At 45.9% G+C, this 12,710-nt stretch overlaps 1 protein-coding gene across 1 annotated transcript in view; it reads left to right on the forward strand.

Annotated features, from left to right (window-relative positions):
- Window positions 1-12,710, forward strand: part of PXDN (peroxidasin) — a 147,933-nt gene that overhangs the window by 109,980 nt on the left and 25,243 nt on the right. The window contains exons 17-21 of the mRNA XM_088448851.1: window positions 6,467-7,970; window positions 9,121-9,255; window positions 9,337-9,545; window positions 10,411-10,531; window positions 11,897-12,020. Of these exons, the coding sequence (XP_088304977.1) occupies window positions 6,467-7,970; window positions 9,121-9,255; window positions 9,337-9,545; window positions 10,411-10,531; window positions 11,897-12,020 (2,093 nt within the window). The remainder of the gene's footprint in view (window positions 1-6,466; window positions 7,971-9,120; window positions 9,256-9,336; window positions 9,546-10,410; window positions 10,532-11,896; window positions 12,021-12,710) is intronic.

Genomic DNA, 12,710 nt, shown 5'->3' on the forward strand with positions numbered 1-12,710 from the left:
GACCGGAGGCGCCGGCAGTGGCGGCGGGCCCCCCATACCCCGTGTGTCCACTAGACCACCAGGGACTTAACGATCGGTGCAGGGAGCCGGCGTCCCGGGGGTTAATAGCCGGCCAGGGGAGGCAGCCTTCCCTGTTACAGCGGCTCCTCCCCTCAGCTCAGCGCGCCTTTCAGTATCCATAGTCTGGCGTCGCTGAGCTGCTTCCTCCGCGGGCCACGCTTCTTCTGAGGTCTCCAGCGGCCATTTTATCTCTGTGGTGCAGCAGAAATCTCTGGAGATGGCAGTGAGTCCAGTCCCCCTGCGTACCTCACCATCAGGTCAGTGTACACAGCGCTGTAGCCTTCCCAGACACTGAATCTGGGCAGTTGAATGCAGTGTAATAGTGCAGTATATTATATGACATGTTTATGTATATATGTATATATCTGCATTGTATGTGACTTATGCTAGTGCTGACTGTACTTTATTCTCTCACCTGTCAGTGTATATCTATCCCTTTTCTTTATCTGCCCTAATACAGCTGTACTTAGGGTGGTTCTGAGACCTCACATTTATATACTTGTTAATATTTGTGTGGTTTGTCACATACTGTTGCGTGCTGCACGTTGCCATATTTTAGATGGAACTGTGTGTTGCATACGCTGAAAATGGGTCCCTGCAGCTATTTTTGGCATCAGTCAGGACCAGTATAGTGCTGCTTAATATTTCCGCCAAGATGGGTCAGATATGTCTGACCAGGAGATAGAGCGTTATACTGCACCCATTTTTACTATCCTGCAAGTCATGTGCTGCAGGTGTTAGTGCGGAGGATTTGACTCATAAAGGGTTCTGTATGTGGCGTCATCTGGTGCCGGCCTCTTTCACGACCCCCTTGGGCGGTTTGTTTTCTCGGGATCCTCTCAATTGCGGATCGCCGGGCGGGCCCCATTGTTGTACCTCACTTGGGGTTACTTCACCATACTGCCCTTTTCATCTCAGGGTATCTCGCAGCTTCTTGCACTCTTCCCCTGTGACACAGACTACCGCTCCCTGCAGGGTTTTTTTTGCAGTATATGAATTCCCCCTGGTGCCACAATAGTCTGTCATTCCCCTTGCAGGGATTACCACAACAGCCACCCTGGGTGGATGTCGTTTTCTACGAAACGCTAATTGGCGTGGTTGACGCCCTGTGGTTACTTCCCAGTTGGCTCTGCCGTGAACTGGGTACTGTTCGGGGCTCTTTCCCTCTTACACGGGGGGAAGCCTATTTCAGGTATTATTATCCCTGCTTTAGGGCTGGTAGCAGGTCCATTCTGGTTAGAGTGAATGTTGACCTGCACCTGTATCATACACCCTCAGTATTGCGTGCCTTCGGGTTACCTGTTGCTGACTAGCGGGTGGATCGCATAGCGGGACTCTGGCTGTTGCCAGATAGGAGGTGTTACAACAGTGTTTGGCCTCCTGTCCCAAATTCCCTGAGGGCATCACGAGCCCCTCCTGGGGGGGATGGGCGTGTTACTCGTCTGATTACAGACGTTACTACGCCTCCCATTCCTGCGTGGTCGGATTCTTCGGATCCGTAGGTGGTAACTCTGCCTGAAATCAGTATACTTGCTTTCGGGAGTTGTTACCCATCCTACCATGGCTATAGCATGGTTGGTTAATACTATTGCATATTGGGTTGATGCATTTGTAACGTTTTTTCCCCTCCAACACGTCGGGGGTTCAAATGTATTTGGTCGCTCATGTAATATATGCAGTTGTCATAGGTGGACATGCCTATATTGGATACCAGTCTCCTAACTTTCAGAGTTCCGGCTGCGACTGTATCCTCCGTAATACCCTATGGCTGCGCTCTGAGAATGCAGAGGTGCAGATACCATCTTTAGGGTTGATATTGTTTGGTCCTGACCTTGACAAGATTGTAGTAACATTGGCAGTATTACTAACGACAAGTTTACCGCTTTCAGCTATGCACACTACAAGGCCTCAGACTAAGTCTGTTAAGTCTTTTTTGTCCTCTCGGTCAGCCTAAAGGTCTGTTTCTTCGTAGACTGTCGGCATCTACAAGGGCCGACATATCCAGTACCGAGCAGGCCTGGACTGCCAGCCGATCCTGCTTCTGAACCTACGGATATCTCTTCAGTCTGACGGGACAGGCCTACAACTGGGAGATACCGATTTTCTCAGTTCGCCCGGTATTAGTGTCAAGTTGCCGCGGCTACGTGGGTAGGAGGGTACGCCCTCTTTACAAGGGCCTTACAGATCCAGAAAGCTATGCAGTTGTTGCGGTAAGCGGAGCTAATTGGGCCATCCCCACTATCTCAGTGAGGGACTGGTTGTTCTGTTTTCTTTCTGGTGCGGTGGCTGAATGGTCCTCTTTGGCCTGTTCTCTGTCTCAATTCCCTGAACCAGTTCCTAAAGCTACCTGGGCTCAGGAGGAAATCCCTATGCTCCATCATACGATGTTTGGAACCTGGGGACTTTAGGGTATCACTGGATATACAGGACGCGTGCCTACGGGTACTTACAGAGACCTTTCCTCAGCATGGGCTGAGGTTTGCTGTATCACAGCAACACTTACAATTTTTCGGGCTCTGCCTGTTGGGACTGTCCTCAGCCCCACAGGGGTTTACCAGCGTTTTGGATTTTCTGACAGTTCTTCTGTTCAGTATATCCCAATGCTCCTGTACCTGGACGGCCTCCTGCTCTTAGCGGGATCACCGGGGTACTTTACGACCAGGTCAGGATGACTGTGGCTTCTTCAGGGTGCAGACGTTTAATCAACGGGGAAAAAGTCCTCCCTGCATCCCTCTCTGGGTATTCTTCATCTAGGATCCCTGCTGGGTTCTCAGAATCTGAGAATTCTTCTGGCGTAAGACGGAATCTCCTCTCTTCCATTAGGAGTACATGGTTGTCTGCGCAGTCGACAGATGTCTTTACACTCTGGGATGCATGGTGGAATGGGCTCAGTTCCATTCCAGGCCTTTCCATAATTGGCTCATCTCCAGATGGAATGAGTTTTTTCTGTCGGATAACTGTTCAAACGATGATGCTCTCTCCGGAGGCAAGTCGGTCCCTGTCCGGGTGGCTATGGCCATCTCGTCCAGGGTTTTCTTTGCTAGGGACAGTGTCTGGACCGAATCCTTTTCAGTGCAGTTGGACGTCTGTCGATTCCACCCTGTCAATTAACTTACTCTGGCATAACTCTTGTTTCCCGGTGAACCTGAAAAGGTTCAGTCCGACAGGGTCAGGACAGTGGCTTCCTTTTTAGCAACACTGTTCGTTGGGTGGCAATGACAGGTATGTCACATATTCGGACATAGTCCGAGGGTCTCCTCCCGACCATCTCGGCAGCGTTCATTTCAGGAGCTCTCCATTGGGAAGCGGGAGTCCTCAGCCGTCACGACGTGCATCCCGGGGACTAGTCTCTTCCCCAAGAGAGGTTTCATCTCCTGGTGAGCAGGGGGGGCCCCCCTGAGGTGACCCTCATGGCCTTCTGACTTTATCACACTAGGGTGTTACAGTTCAGCTCTGGGGATTCTGAAGCAAACTTCAGCGACTCTTTGTCGGTGAAGTGGTCCTTCCACTTTGTGTACCTGTGTTCTCCGGTCTCCCTTCTTCCTCGAGGTCTTTGGAAGTGTTTTCAATCGAGACGGAGATGCTTTCCTGCTGGTGGTTCCTGCTTGCCCCAGATGTCAGGGGTACTTGGATCTTCGGAGTCTCTACATCGATACTCCATCCCTGATGCTTCACTGCCCGGACCTGTTGTCTCAGGGTCCTTGGTTTTGCCTTGGACCTGGGTCGTTTGTCTTTGACTGTGTCCTTACAGTGGTCTTACGGCTTCCCTGGCTTTGTCATCGTTGGAATGATTAGAGCACATGGATCAGCTTTTGCTGGGACCTACCACAAACTGTGGCAGCCATAAATCTTATGGTATTGTACCTGTCGATACAATCCTCCGGTGTCCAGGATTTCCAGATATTCTGGCATTCCTTCCGGCTGGCTTGGGTTTCACACTTGGCCTGGTCTTCCTGACAGTGCGGATCTCTACACTGTCAGTATGGTTAAGATATGGAATTGCTTCACTCTGGTATCCAGTTCATCCTTTGGAGTGTTTTCTTGATTATGCCTCCATTTGTCCTCCCTAGGGACTCCTTGGGAGTAAGTAGTGGTTCTTCGTTACCTTCGGGGACAGTCAATGGAACCGCTGGTTGTGATAGCCATTACATGGTCTATTGCTTAGGCTCTCTCTTTCTCTCAGGGTGTTTATATCAACCAGGAGAGTGTCTGAATTGGGAGCGTTCTCATGTAGCTCCCTCTTCTGGAGGGCATCATGTCAGGGTGGGAGTTGCTCTCGCCCTGTGTTTCTTCTTAGTGGTTTTCAGGTTCCATATTATTCTGGAACTTATGGTACGGCCATTCTGTCCCCAGTCCTCTCGGCTGGTGTGGCCTCATTGACTGTGGTCTGGCCTCTTTGGATTTATGTGATCCGTTCAGGTTCCTTACGGAAATCGGACTCCTTATTGGTGGTCTGAGATTTCTGGTTTTCACAGGAAAAGATGGCCGGCCTATAACCAAATGTTGACTTGGATGGCCTCGTAGGTCTTCCTCAGGGGCCTACCCATGGGTAGGCCTTCCTGTTGTTGATGCTTGTTTTTTCTCGGGCCATGTGACCCTAGTGTGCGGCTCGCTGTGGCACCTCGGCTGTTTTGCCTTACTAGGTGGCCACGTGGTCTTCTGTCCACACCTTTTTAAGGTTCTAGGCATTGGTTTCCTTTGCCTCTCAGGATGCTTCCTTTTTGGCGACGGATTCTCCTCTCAGCACAGGAGCGTCCCCACCCTTGGTTGAACTGCTTTGGGACATCCCCAAGGTCAACCCTGTGGACCCCCTATGGACCCTGAAGTAGAAAACAAGAGATATGGTAAGAACTTACCTTTGTTATCTCTGTTTCTACGAAGTCCATAGGGTCCACAGGGCGCCCGCCCTGACGCACCTGGCTTCATATGGGCTGTGTGGCTGGTCACCGGTTTTCCGTCTCCCATTTCGGTGAGTATGGTTATTGAGTGTTCCAGTTTTCTCTCTCTTTTTCTCTCCTCCTCCGGCCTTTGGCTACTTACAAACTGAGGTGCCTCTGGCTTGGGGGTGGGGTTATAGGGAGAGTGGACCCAGTGCATCCTGGGAGCTAAAAGCTTTAACTGCGTGGTGCCCGGATTTGGTTCCCAACCTATACCCCAAGGTCAACCCTGTGGACCCTATGGACTTCGTAGAAACAGAGATAACAAAGGTAAGTTCTTACCATATCTCTTGTTTTTTATCCCTCATTAAAAGAAATAAAACAAACAATGTAATAGTGCCCACCTATCATGCACTTGCATCTCCTGAGATTATTCTCTGACTGGTTGCTGTGCTCTAAGCTGGGGGCATGGCCACTTACTGCGGCTATAGGGTCTTGTATGATGCCTGGGTGGGAGTTAGCGCGATAGAACAGCTTTGGATGAACCAGAGAAGTAGTTAGTGTATAACCAATAGAGAAGCTCTTCTCACATGGTCAATAGTATAAAACTTTGCCACATGTGACTTGTCCATGGTACTGGTGTTTACACAATTATTCATTATACATCAGAGCAGGTAAAGTGAACGGACACTCCAGCTGATTGAAGAGCATGTCCAGGATGCTTTAATGATGAAATGAGACAAGTTAGCATATATACAGCATATTTCCATGTATTCTCTTTTGTGTAATAAAGCAGTCAACAGTGCAGGTGCTGTTTTCAACTGTGATTTTGTTATAAAATGTCTTGTTAATGCCTCTTAATCACTTGCCTGGCATGGTCGCATTTTTCCGACCACACCAGTCAGTGCGTTATCTGATCTCGTCGCCAACAATGCGACCAGCCAGATAAACAGTGAGTGCGGCTGCAGGAAGGTCACAGAGGGACCTTCCGGTTCCTCTGCTTGCCTGCACCCTCCCCCAGTGTCTGCTGTGCTGTCGATCACTGCTGATTGGTCAGCACAACAAGACCTCCACCCAGCGGCTGCAGAGATTAGCAGCCGCTGGGAAAAAGTAAATTAACCCCCCCCCCTGACCCACTAAAGTGTGCCTGAAGCCACTGTGAAAAGGAAAGTCGCGATGTTACGATTGTGGTGGTCCGATGTTTGGGGGAAAAACGATTTTTCAAAATCCTCTTTTTTAAAAAAATTTAATGAAATCATTTTGGATAAGTTGAAATACATGTTCTTCATCTAATTCACTCAGAAAAAAAAAAAAAGACGACAATTTCTGAGCAGTTTTTAGAAAAAAACATTTGTCAGTTAAGTGGTTAAAATTTCGGAACTCCATTTAATAAAATTCCAGAGCAATGGAATTGTCCACCTATGTTTGGTCACACTAATGTGTGTCCAAAAAAATTAAAATAAGCTTACTGCCATTTCTTGACTAAAAATAATTTGCTGATTTGTAATTTAATTATCTTGTTTTTATAGGTTACCACTACAATGATCTGGTTTCGCCCCAATACCTTAACCTAATTGCCAACCTCTCGGGATGTAGAGCCCACAGGAGAATAAATAATTGCTCCAACATGTGCTTTCACCAGAAATACAGAACCTACGATGGCACCTGTAACAACCTGCAGCATCCTATGTGGGGTGCATCTCTGACCGCCTTTGAGCGCTCTTTAAAATCAGTTTATGAGAATGGGTTTAATTTACCAAGAGGATCACTTTCGAATAGATTTTACAATGGATTTTCTCTGCCTTTGCCTCGCCTGCTTTCAACAAATTTGATTGGAACTCATACCATAACTCCAGATGAACAATTTACTCACATGTTAATGCAGTGGGGGCAGTTCCTTGATCACGACTTGGACTCTACAGTAGTTGCACTTAGCCAGGCTAGATTTTCTGATGGACAGGATTGCAGTGCAGTCTGTACAAATGATGCTCCGTGCTTCCCTCTTGAGATTCCACCGAACGATCCGCGAGTCAGGAACAATGCTCGCTGTATGTTTTTTGTGCGTTCAAGTCCAGTTTGCGGAAGTGGAATGACTTCTTTGTTGATGAACTCCGTTTACCCCCGGGAACAAATGAACCAGTTGACCTCTTATATTGATGCTTCTAATGTGTATGGAAGTTCTGATCATGAAGCCCAGGAGATCAGAGATTCCGCAAGCCACCGAGGTCTTTTAAAGCAAGGTATCGTGCAACGATCTGGCAAGCCTCTTCTACCTTTTGCCACCGGACCACCCACTGAGTGCATGAGAGATGAAAATGAAAGTCCTATTCCATGTTTTTTAGCTGGTGATTTTCGAGCCAATGAGCAGCTAGGCCTCACCAGCATGCATACATTGTGGTTTAGAGAACATAACAGAATTGCTGCAGAATTGCTGAGGCTCAACCCGCATTGGGATGGTGATACGATTTACCATGAGACTCGCAAGATTGTTGGGGCAGAAATGCAACACATAACGTACACTCATTGGCTGCCAAAAATTTTTGGTGAAGTTGGAATGAAAATGCTTGGAGAGTACAAAAGTTACAATCCCAATGTAAATGCCGGTATACTTAATGAGTTTGCAACAGCCGCCTTTAGGTTTGGTCACACCCTCATAAATCCTATTCTTTATCGACTGGATGAAAACTTTGAACCAATTCCACAAGGCCATTTGCCACTACACAAGGCCTTCTTCTCTCCCTATAGGATTGTAAATGAAGGTGGCATTGATCCTCTTCTTCGAGGCCTTATTGGAGTTGCAGGGAAAATGCGGGTCCCATCTCAGTTGTTAAATACAGAGCTGACCGAAAAACTCTTCTCTATGGCACATGCTGTAGCCTTGGACTTGGCAGCAATCAACATCCAGAGAGGGCGAGACCATGGAATTCCACCATACCATGACTTTAGGGTCTTCTGCAACCTTTCCTCCGTGAACACCTTCGAGGATCTCAGAAATGAAATTAGGAATCCAGATATTATCGAAAAACTAAGAAGGTTAAATTCTACATTTTCTCATAACTTGTGTTCCTCTTCCTTGCTTAAAGTTTATATTTTTTATAAATATTTATTAATAATCTGAATTCAGAGATGTTTCCAAGCATAAATTCAGAGCAGATACTGCTCTAATGTTGGGCACCGTTCGTGTTGTAAAAGTGAAACCATGTGGCTTTGGGAAGAAAGTTGATATATGAAATAGAAATGCAGTTTTCAGTCCCAAAGATTGCATTTCTAAGGGGCCCTATAGCTCCAGACAGTGCAGACAAAGTATCTACAGGGAACTGGTAAATTGTATTATACCTAGCAGAAGAACTTTGTTTCCATAGTAGAGGACAAAAGCAAAACTAGTTCCCATTTTAGTTAGAATGTTGTAGAAGGTGATGAACTCTTGATAGTAGTTTGGTTATTAGTAGAAAATGAGATTGGCTGGCATATTACTCCCCTTTTGTATACTGATACGGGCATGTATGGTGCACAAGTTAGGAACGGGCTAGACCTTGGTATCTTCTCTTTTCCTGGTGTGGGTCTTGGGATTAATTCTAAGAGCAGCATTGAATATCACTCTCTATACATTTATCTGTTACTGTTTGTTCCTTGCAGACCAGGCCACACCAGAAAATCTAGAGATCGGTTTTCTATAAGTATAAATGTAAGATGTAGTGATCTTACACTGATGGAATAAACGATAATGTACCTCAATGGTAACGAAAACAGAAATATTTATTTACGGATTAAAATGATCTCAAAATTGAGCAACATAGATAAAAGAAGTACAATATGGTAGAAGTAGTTGGGTAACGGTATATGCAGCTTTTATAAAATACATATATAGTGCAGATGGTAACATAAAATAAAATACATACAGCTCTAATCTAGGGCGGGCGTAACCTAAAACTTGCCCCCAAATAGGAGCAACAAACAAATGGACCGTACCAGTAGGTGAGTGCCACTGCAGATACAAAGCAGGGGCTCTGGATAATACCCTACTTCGGGCACTCACAGGCTTGTAGTTTGGTCCCCCCTGAAAATAGATGACTGCAACCAGGCTTCCGACGCGTTTCAAGCTTAAAAGCTCTTCAATAAAATACTAAGTAATTGATATAAATACAAACATACAATGTGCCAACTTCTTTTTCTCCTCTTTAAGGTTATACGGCTCACCTCTAAATATAGATCTGTTTCCTGCTCTCATGGTAGAAGAGATCATCCCGGGAAGTAGGCTGGGCCCGACGTTGATGTGCCTCCTGACTACACAGTTTAGGCATTTAAGGAATGGAGACAGGTAAGAACGCTGCTATTGTGAAGTATATAGCACAGGGGTAAATATAAGCATTACAGGATGTGTTTAATTTGGACGTATTAGGTTTTGGTATGAGAATCCCGGTGTGCTCACTCCGTCTCAGCTGACACAAATCAAGCAGACCTCTCTCGCAAGAATCCTCTGTGACAATGGAGACAACATCACCAAAGTGCAGCCCGATGTCTTCACAGTAGCAGAGTTCCCCCATGGTTATGTTGCCTGCAGACAGATTCCCAAGCTGGACCTACGGCTGTGGCAGGATTGCTGTGAAGGTACATTGCACTTCAGTCTCGGGAGCCCCCTGCACTGCCTTACAGTAGGGAAGAATGGCTGTCACTGAATGTGCGCATGATAACACATACGGCACAAGGCAGAGATTTGTTTGACGTTTAAATGTCTGCTAATGTTAAAAAACAAAACAAAACATAAGCGCCGGCTGAGTAAACCTGTCATGACCTAATTAATTATATCTTATTATTAGTATATTTCCTGATGGCTCTGCTCAGATAATGCATAGACCGATGCCCCCGTTAATTATGCCAGCGCTGACTTACCCACCCATTCAGACACAGTTCAAATAAATACATTTGTTTGAAGTTTCTGTTGTCCTCAGACTTTGCTGCATGTGCCGAGGTTCCTAGCCCACTTCTTAGTGAAATTACCCATGGAGACATGGATCTAATGGCAATTGCTATTGTAGCTACATCCAATGCAAACTGGACCTAATAGTATTAGTAAGGCAAATAGGGCATGTTTCATCTAATGGGTCACATACATGTGTGATGTCTTACCCCAATTCGCCGTTCTGCCGACAGCGGGGTTGGGGAAATACAACATGGTGGAAATCCTCAATTCATATTTTTGGGGCCGTAGAAGTATGGTGACCAGAAATCGCATACAATATGGTTGGTCAAACTTCTACATTTCTGTCAAGGTCTGCGAAGTTTTATACACTTTCGGTAATATTACAAAATCCTTTTCCATATGGATTCATGTTGCGTTTTTTTTTTTTTTTTTATCATCACTTAGCCGCTTTGTTATAGCCACTGCATAGTGATGTCTATATGTTAAGTACCGAATAAATGTAGTTTTGCTTTCTAAATAAATGTATCACGCTTTGGTGATGTTTGTTTCCAGATTGTAGATCTAGAGGGCAGTTTAGCTCATTCTCTGGTCACTTCAGAGGTAAACGCTCCCTGGAACACAGCTATCAGGAGGAAAACCCACAGGGCGATCATTTCACCCAGGAAGAGTCCAGGTAAATCTGACACACAGTATTTTATTTTAGTATAGATTATTTACAGTCTAATGACAAATGTAATGATATTTGAAGTCATCAAGGTGGTTTGCAACCATAGTAGGCCGGCCTAATGGTGATATCTACAACATCCATGGGGGCCACCAATTGTAAACATCCTTGGTTAATCACCTATGCCAGAGGTTCCCAAACTCTGTCCTCAAGGCATCCTGACAGTCCAGGTTTTAAGGATATTCATGCTTGACCACAGGTTGACTTAATTAGTACCCAAGTTAATTTGATTTAACCATCTGTGCTCAGCCATGGATATCTCTAAAACATGAACTGTTGGGGGGTGCCTTGAGTACCGCGTTTGAGAACCTATGCGCTTGCACGGGCGCGGTCTAAGCACGGTTATAGACAAATCATCGATGGTGAAAATCATTGACCATCGATGGCAGGACCAGGTCATCTTCGACTTCCCAATGCAGACGTCTTCCACTCAGGCCCGACTCCTCTCTATCTGCTACCCCACTCCCCTATTTCCTGGCCCACCACCCTCTAAGCTGCTCTGTCCTACCCTCATACTTACCCCTTCACGGCAGCACTGTGGGTACTTCTTGTCTCCGGCACAAGGCCTATCCCGTCTCTCTAGCACTGACGGGTGGTGCACACCCCAGGTCCCAAGACACCTACATGTGGTAGAGGGTACAGACAATAGCAAATTATATATACTGATTGCATGACCCCTTCTAGCTAAGAGTATTTCTATTCACAGAATTATAATGAGCGATTAGTCTTCGTATTGTCTAATAACTACCTCCCTCCTGCCCTAATTTATGAACCACCAAGTAACAAACAAACAGCACATAACAGAGCACAATAAAGCCGTTCTAAAAGACCTAAGTGCAGATCCAGGCTTAGACTGTTTAGGAGCAATACAATTAGGAGCAAAACCGCTTGTTCCGGCACAATGTACAGGAGCTGTGCAGTGCATACAAGTCCTATATATAATGTAGTGTTAATTTGTGTATTTGTACTCACAACCCTATGGGGCTGCAAACTAAAAGGTATGATGGAAGGGTGTTGTAGGGTGCCATGGCCGGTGATTAAACACCATCACATTGCCGCATTGTCAGCTTCACCGGTACATCGCTTCTTTATGGAGTTGAACCCTTTTGTAGTTCAGCAATATGTTTTAACCAACTGAACTGAGAATATTGGTTGACTCGTATACACGGCACAGCCCTTTGTTTTCAGAGGGCGGCCATGTTTGATGGCACAATTTTAGATCTTAGAAGTGCATGTCATGAATAGGAGATCATTTGTCTTGCTCAGAGCTTTGTCACTATGTATAACATGACCGAATGTCTGTCCTTTTTACAGCTCGCCAAACAATATTGTGAACACTACGCTAAAAGCTGAACCGCCAAAGAACATGCCGCTGGTCACTGACTTTAAAGAATTTGTTCTTGATATGCAAAAGACTATTACAAGTCTTAGAAAACAGGTAACGTATGTGTACACACTTTTTTTTGACTAAAATAAGTAACTGTAATACAGATGTGTCCTTATACACCTAGTCTCAATACGCCATGCGCTCCAGTGCGACACTGCTTGCGCCAAGCGTATTTTTCACCCAACATTTCATCTTAGTCTCAAATGGATACGACAGACCGCTGCATGAGATTGTACTGATTAATTTATGCCACACTGGTAGATCTGTGTGCGACTTAATGTGTATATGAAGCTCAACGAAACTTGTCGTGGAAAAAAGCCCCAGCTGCTGCATCGTCGCACTTCAGATACAGATTTAAACTCTGTCGCACAGAGATATAAAAGTGTCGCATATCAAATTAATCAGTGCGGTCTTGTGATGCAGTTTCTCGCATCCGTTTGCCATGAAGACGCAATTTCGGATGTAAGGTGCAAAAAAACACACTCAACGCTAACAGAGTCGCACTGAACCTGGCGCACCCTGAAGGGCTGTTTGGCGCGACTGCAGCAATAGTGTATGAGGACACATCTGTTTTTAACTTGTTTCTTTCTACTTCAGGGTCCATAGGGGGTCCACAGGGTTGACCTTGGGGTATAGCTGGATCTGGATCCATGGGCACCACGCAGTTAAAGCTTTAGCTGCTCCCAGGATGCACTTGGGTCCGTCCTCCTCTATACCCCGGCCACAGCACCTCAGTTTGAG

The sequence above is a fragment of the Taudactylus pleione genome, unplaced genomic scaffold (genome assembly GCF_031769625.1).
Source record: "Taudactylus pleione unplaced genomic scaffold, aTauple2 ptg000468l, whole genome shotgun sequence".
NCBI lineage: Eukaryota > Metazoa > Chordata > Amphibia > Anura > Myobatrachidae > Taudactylus > Taudactylus pleione.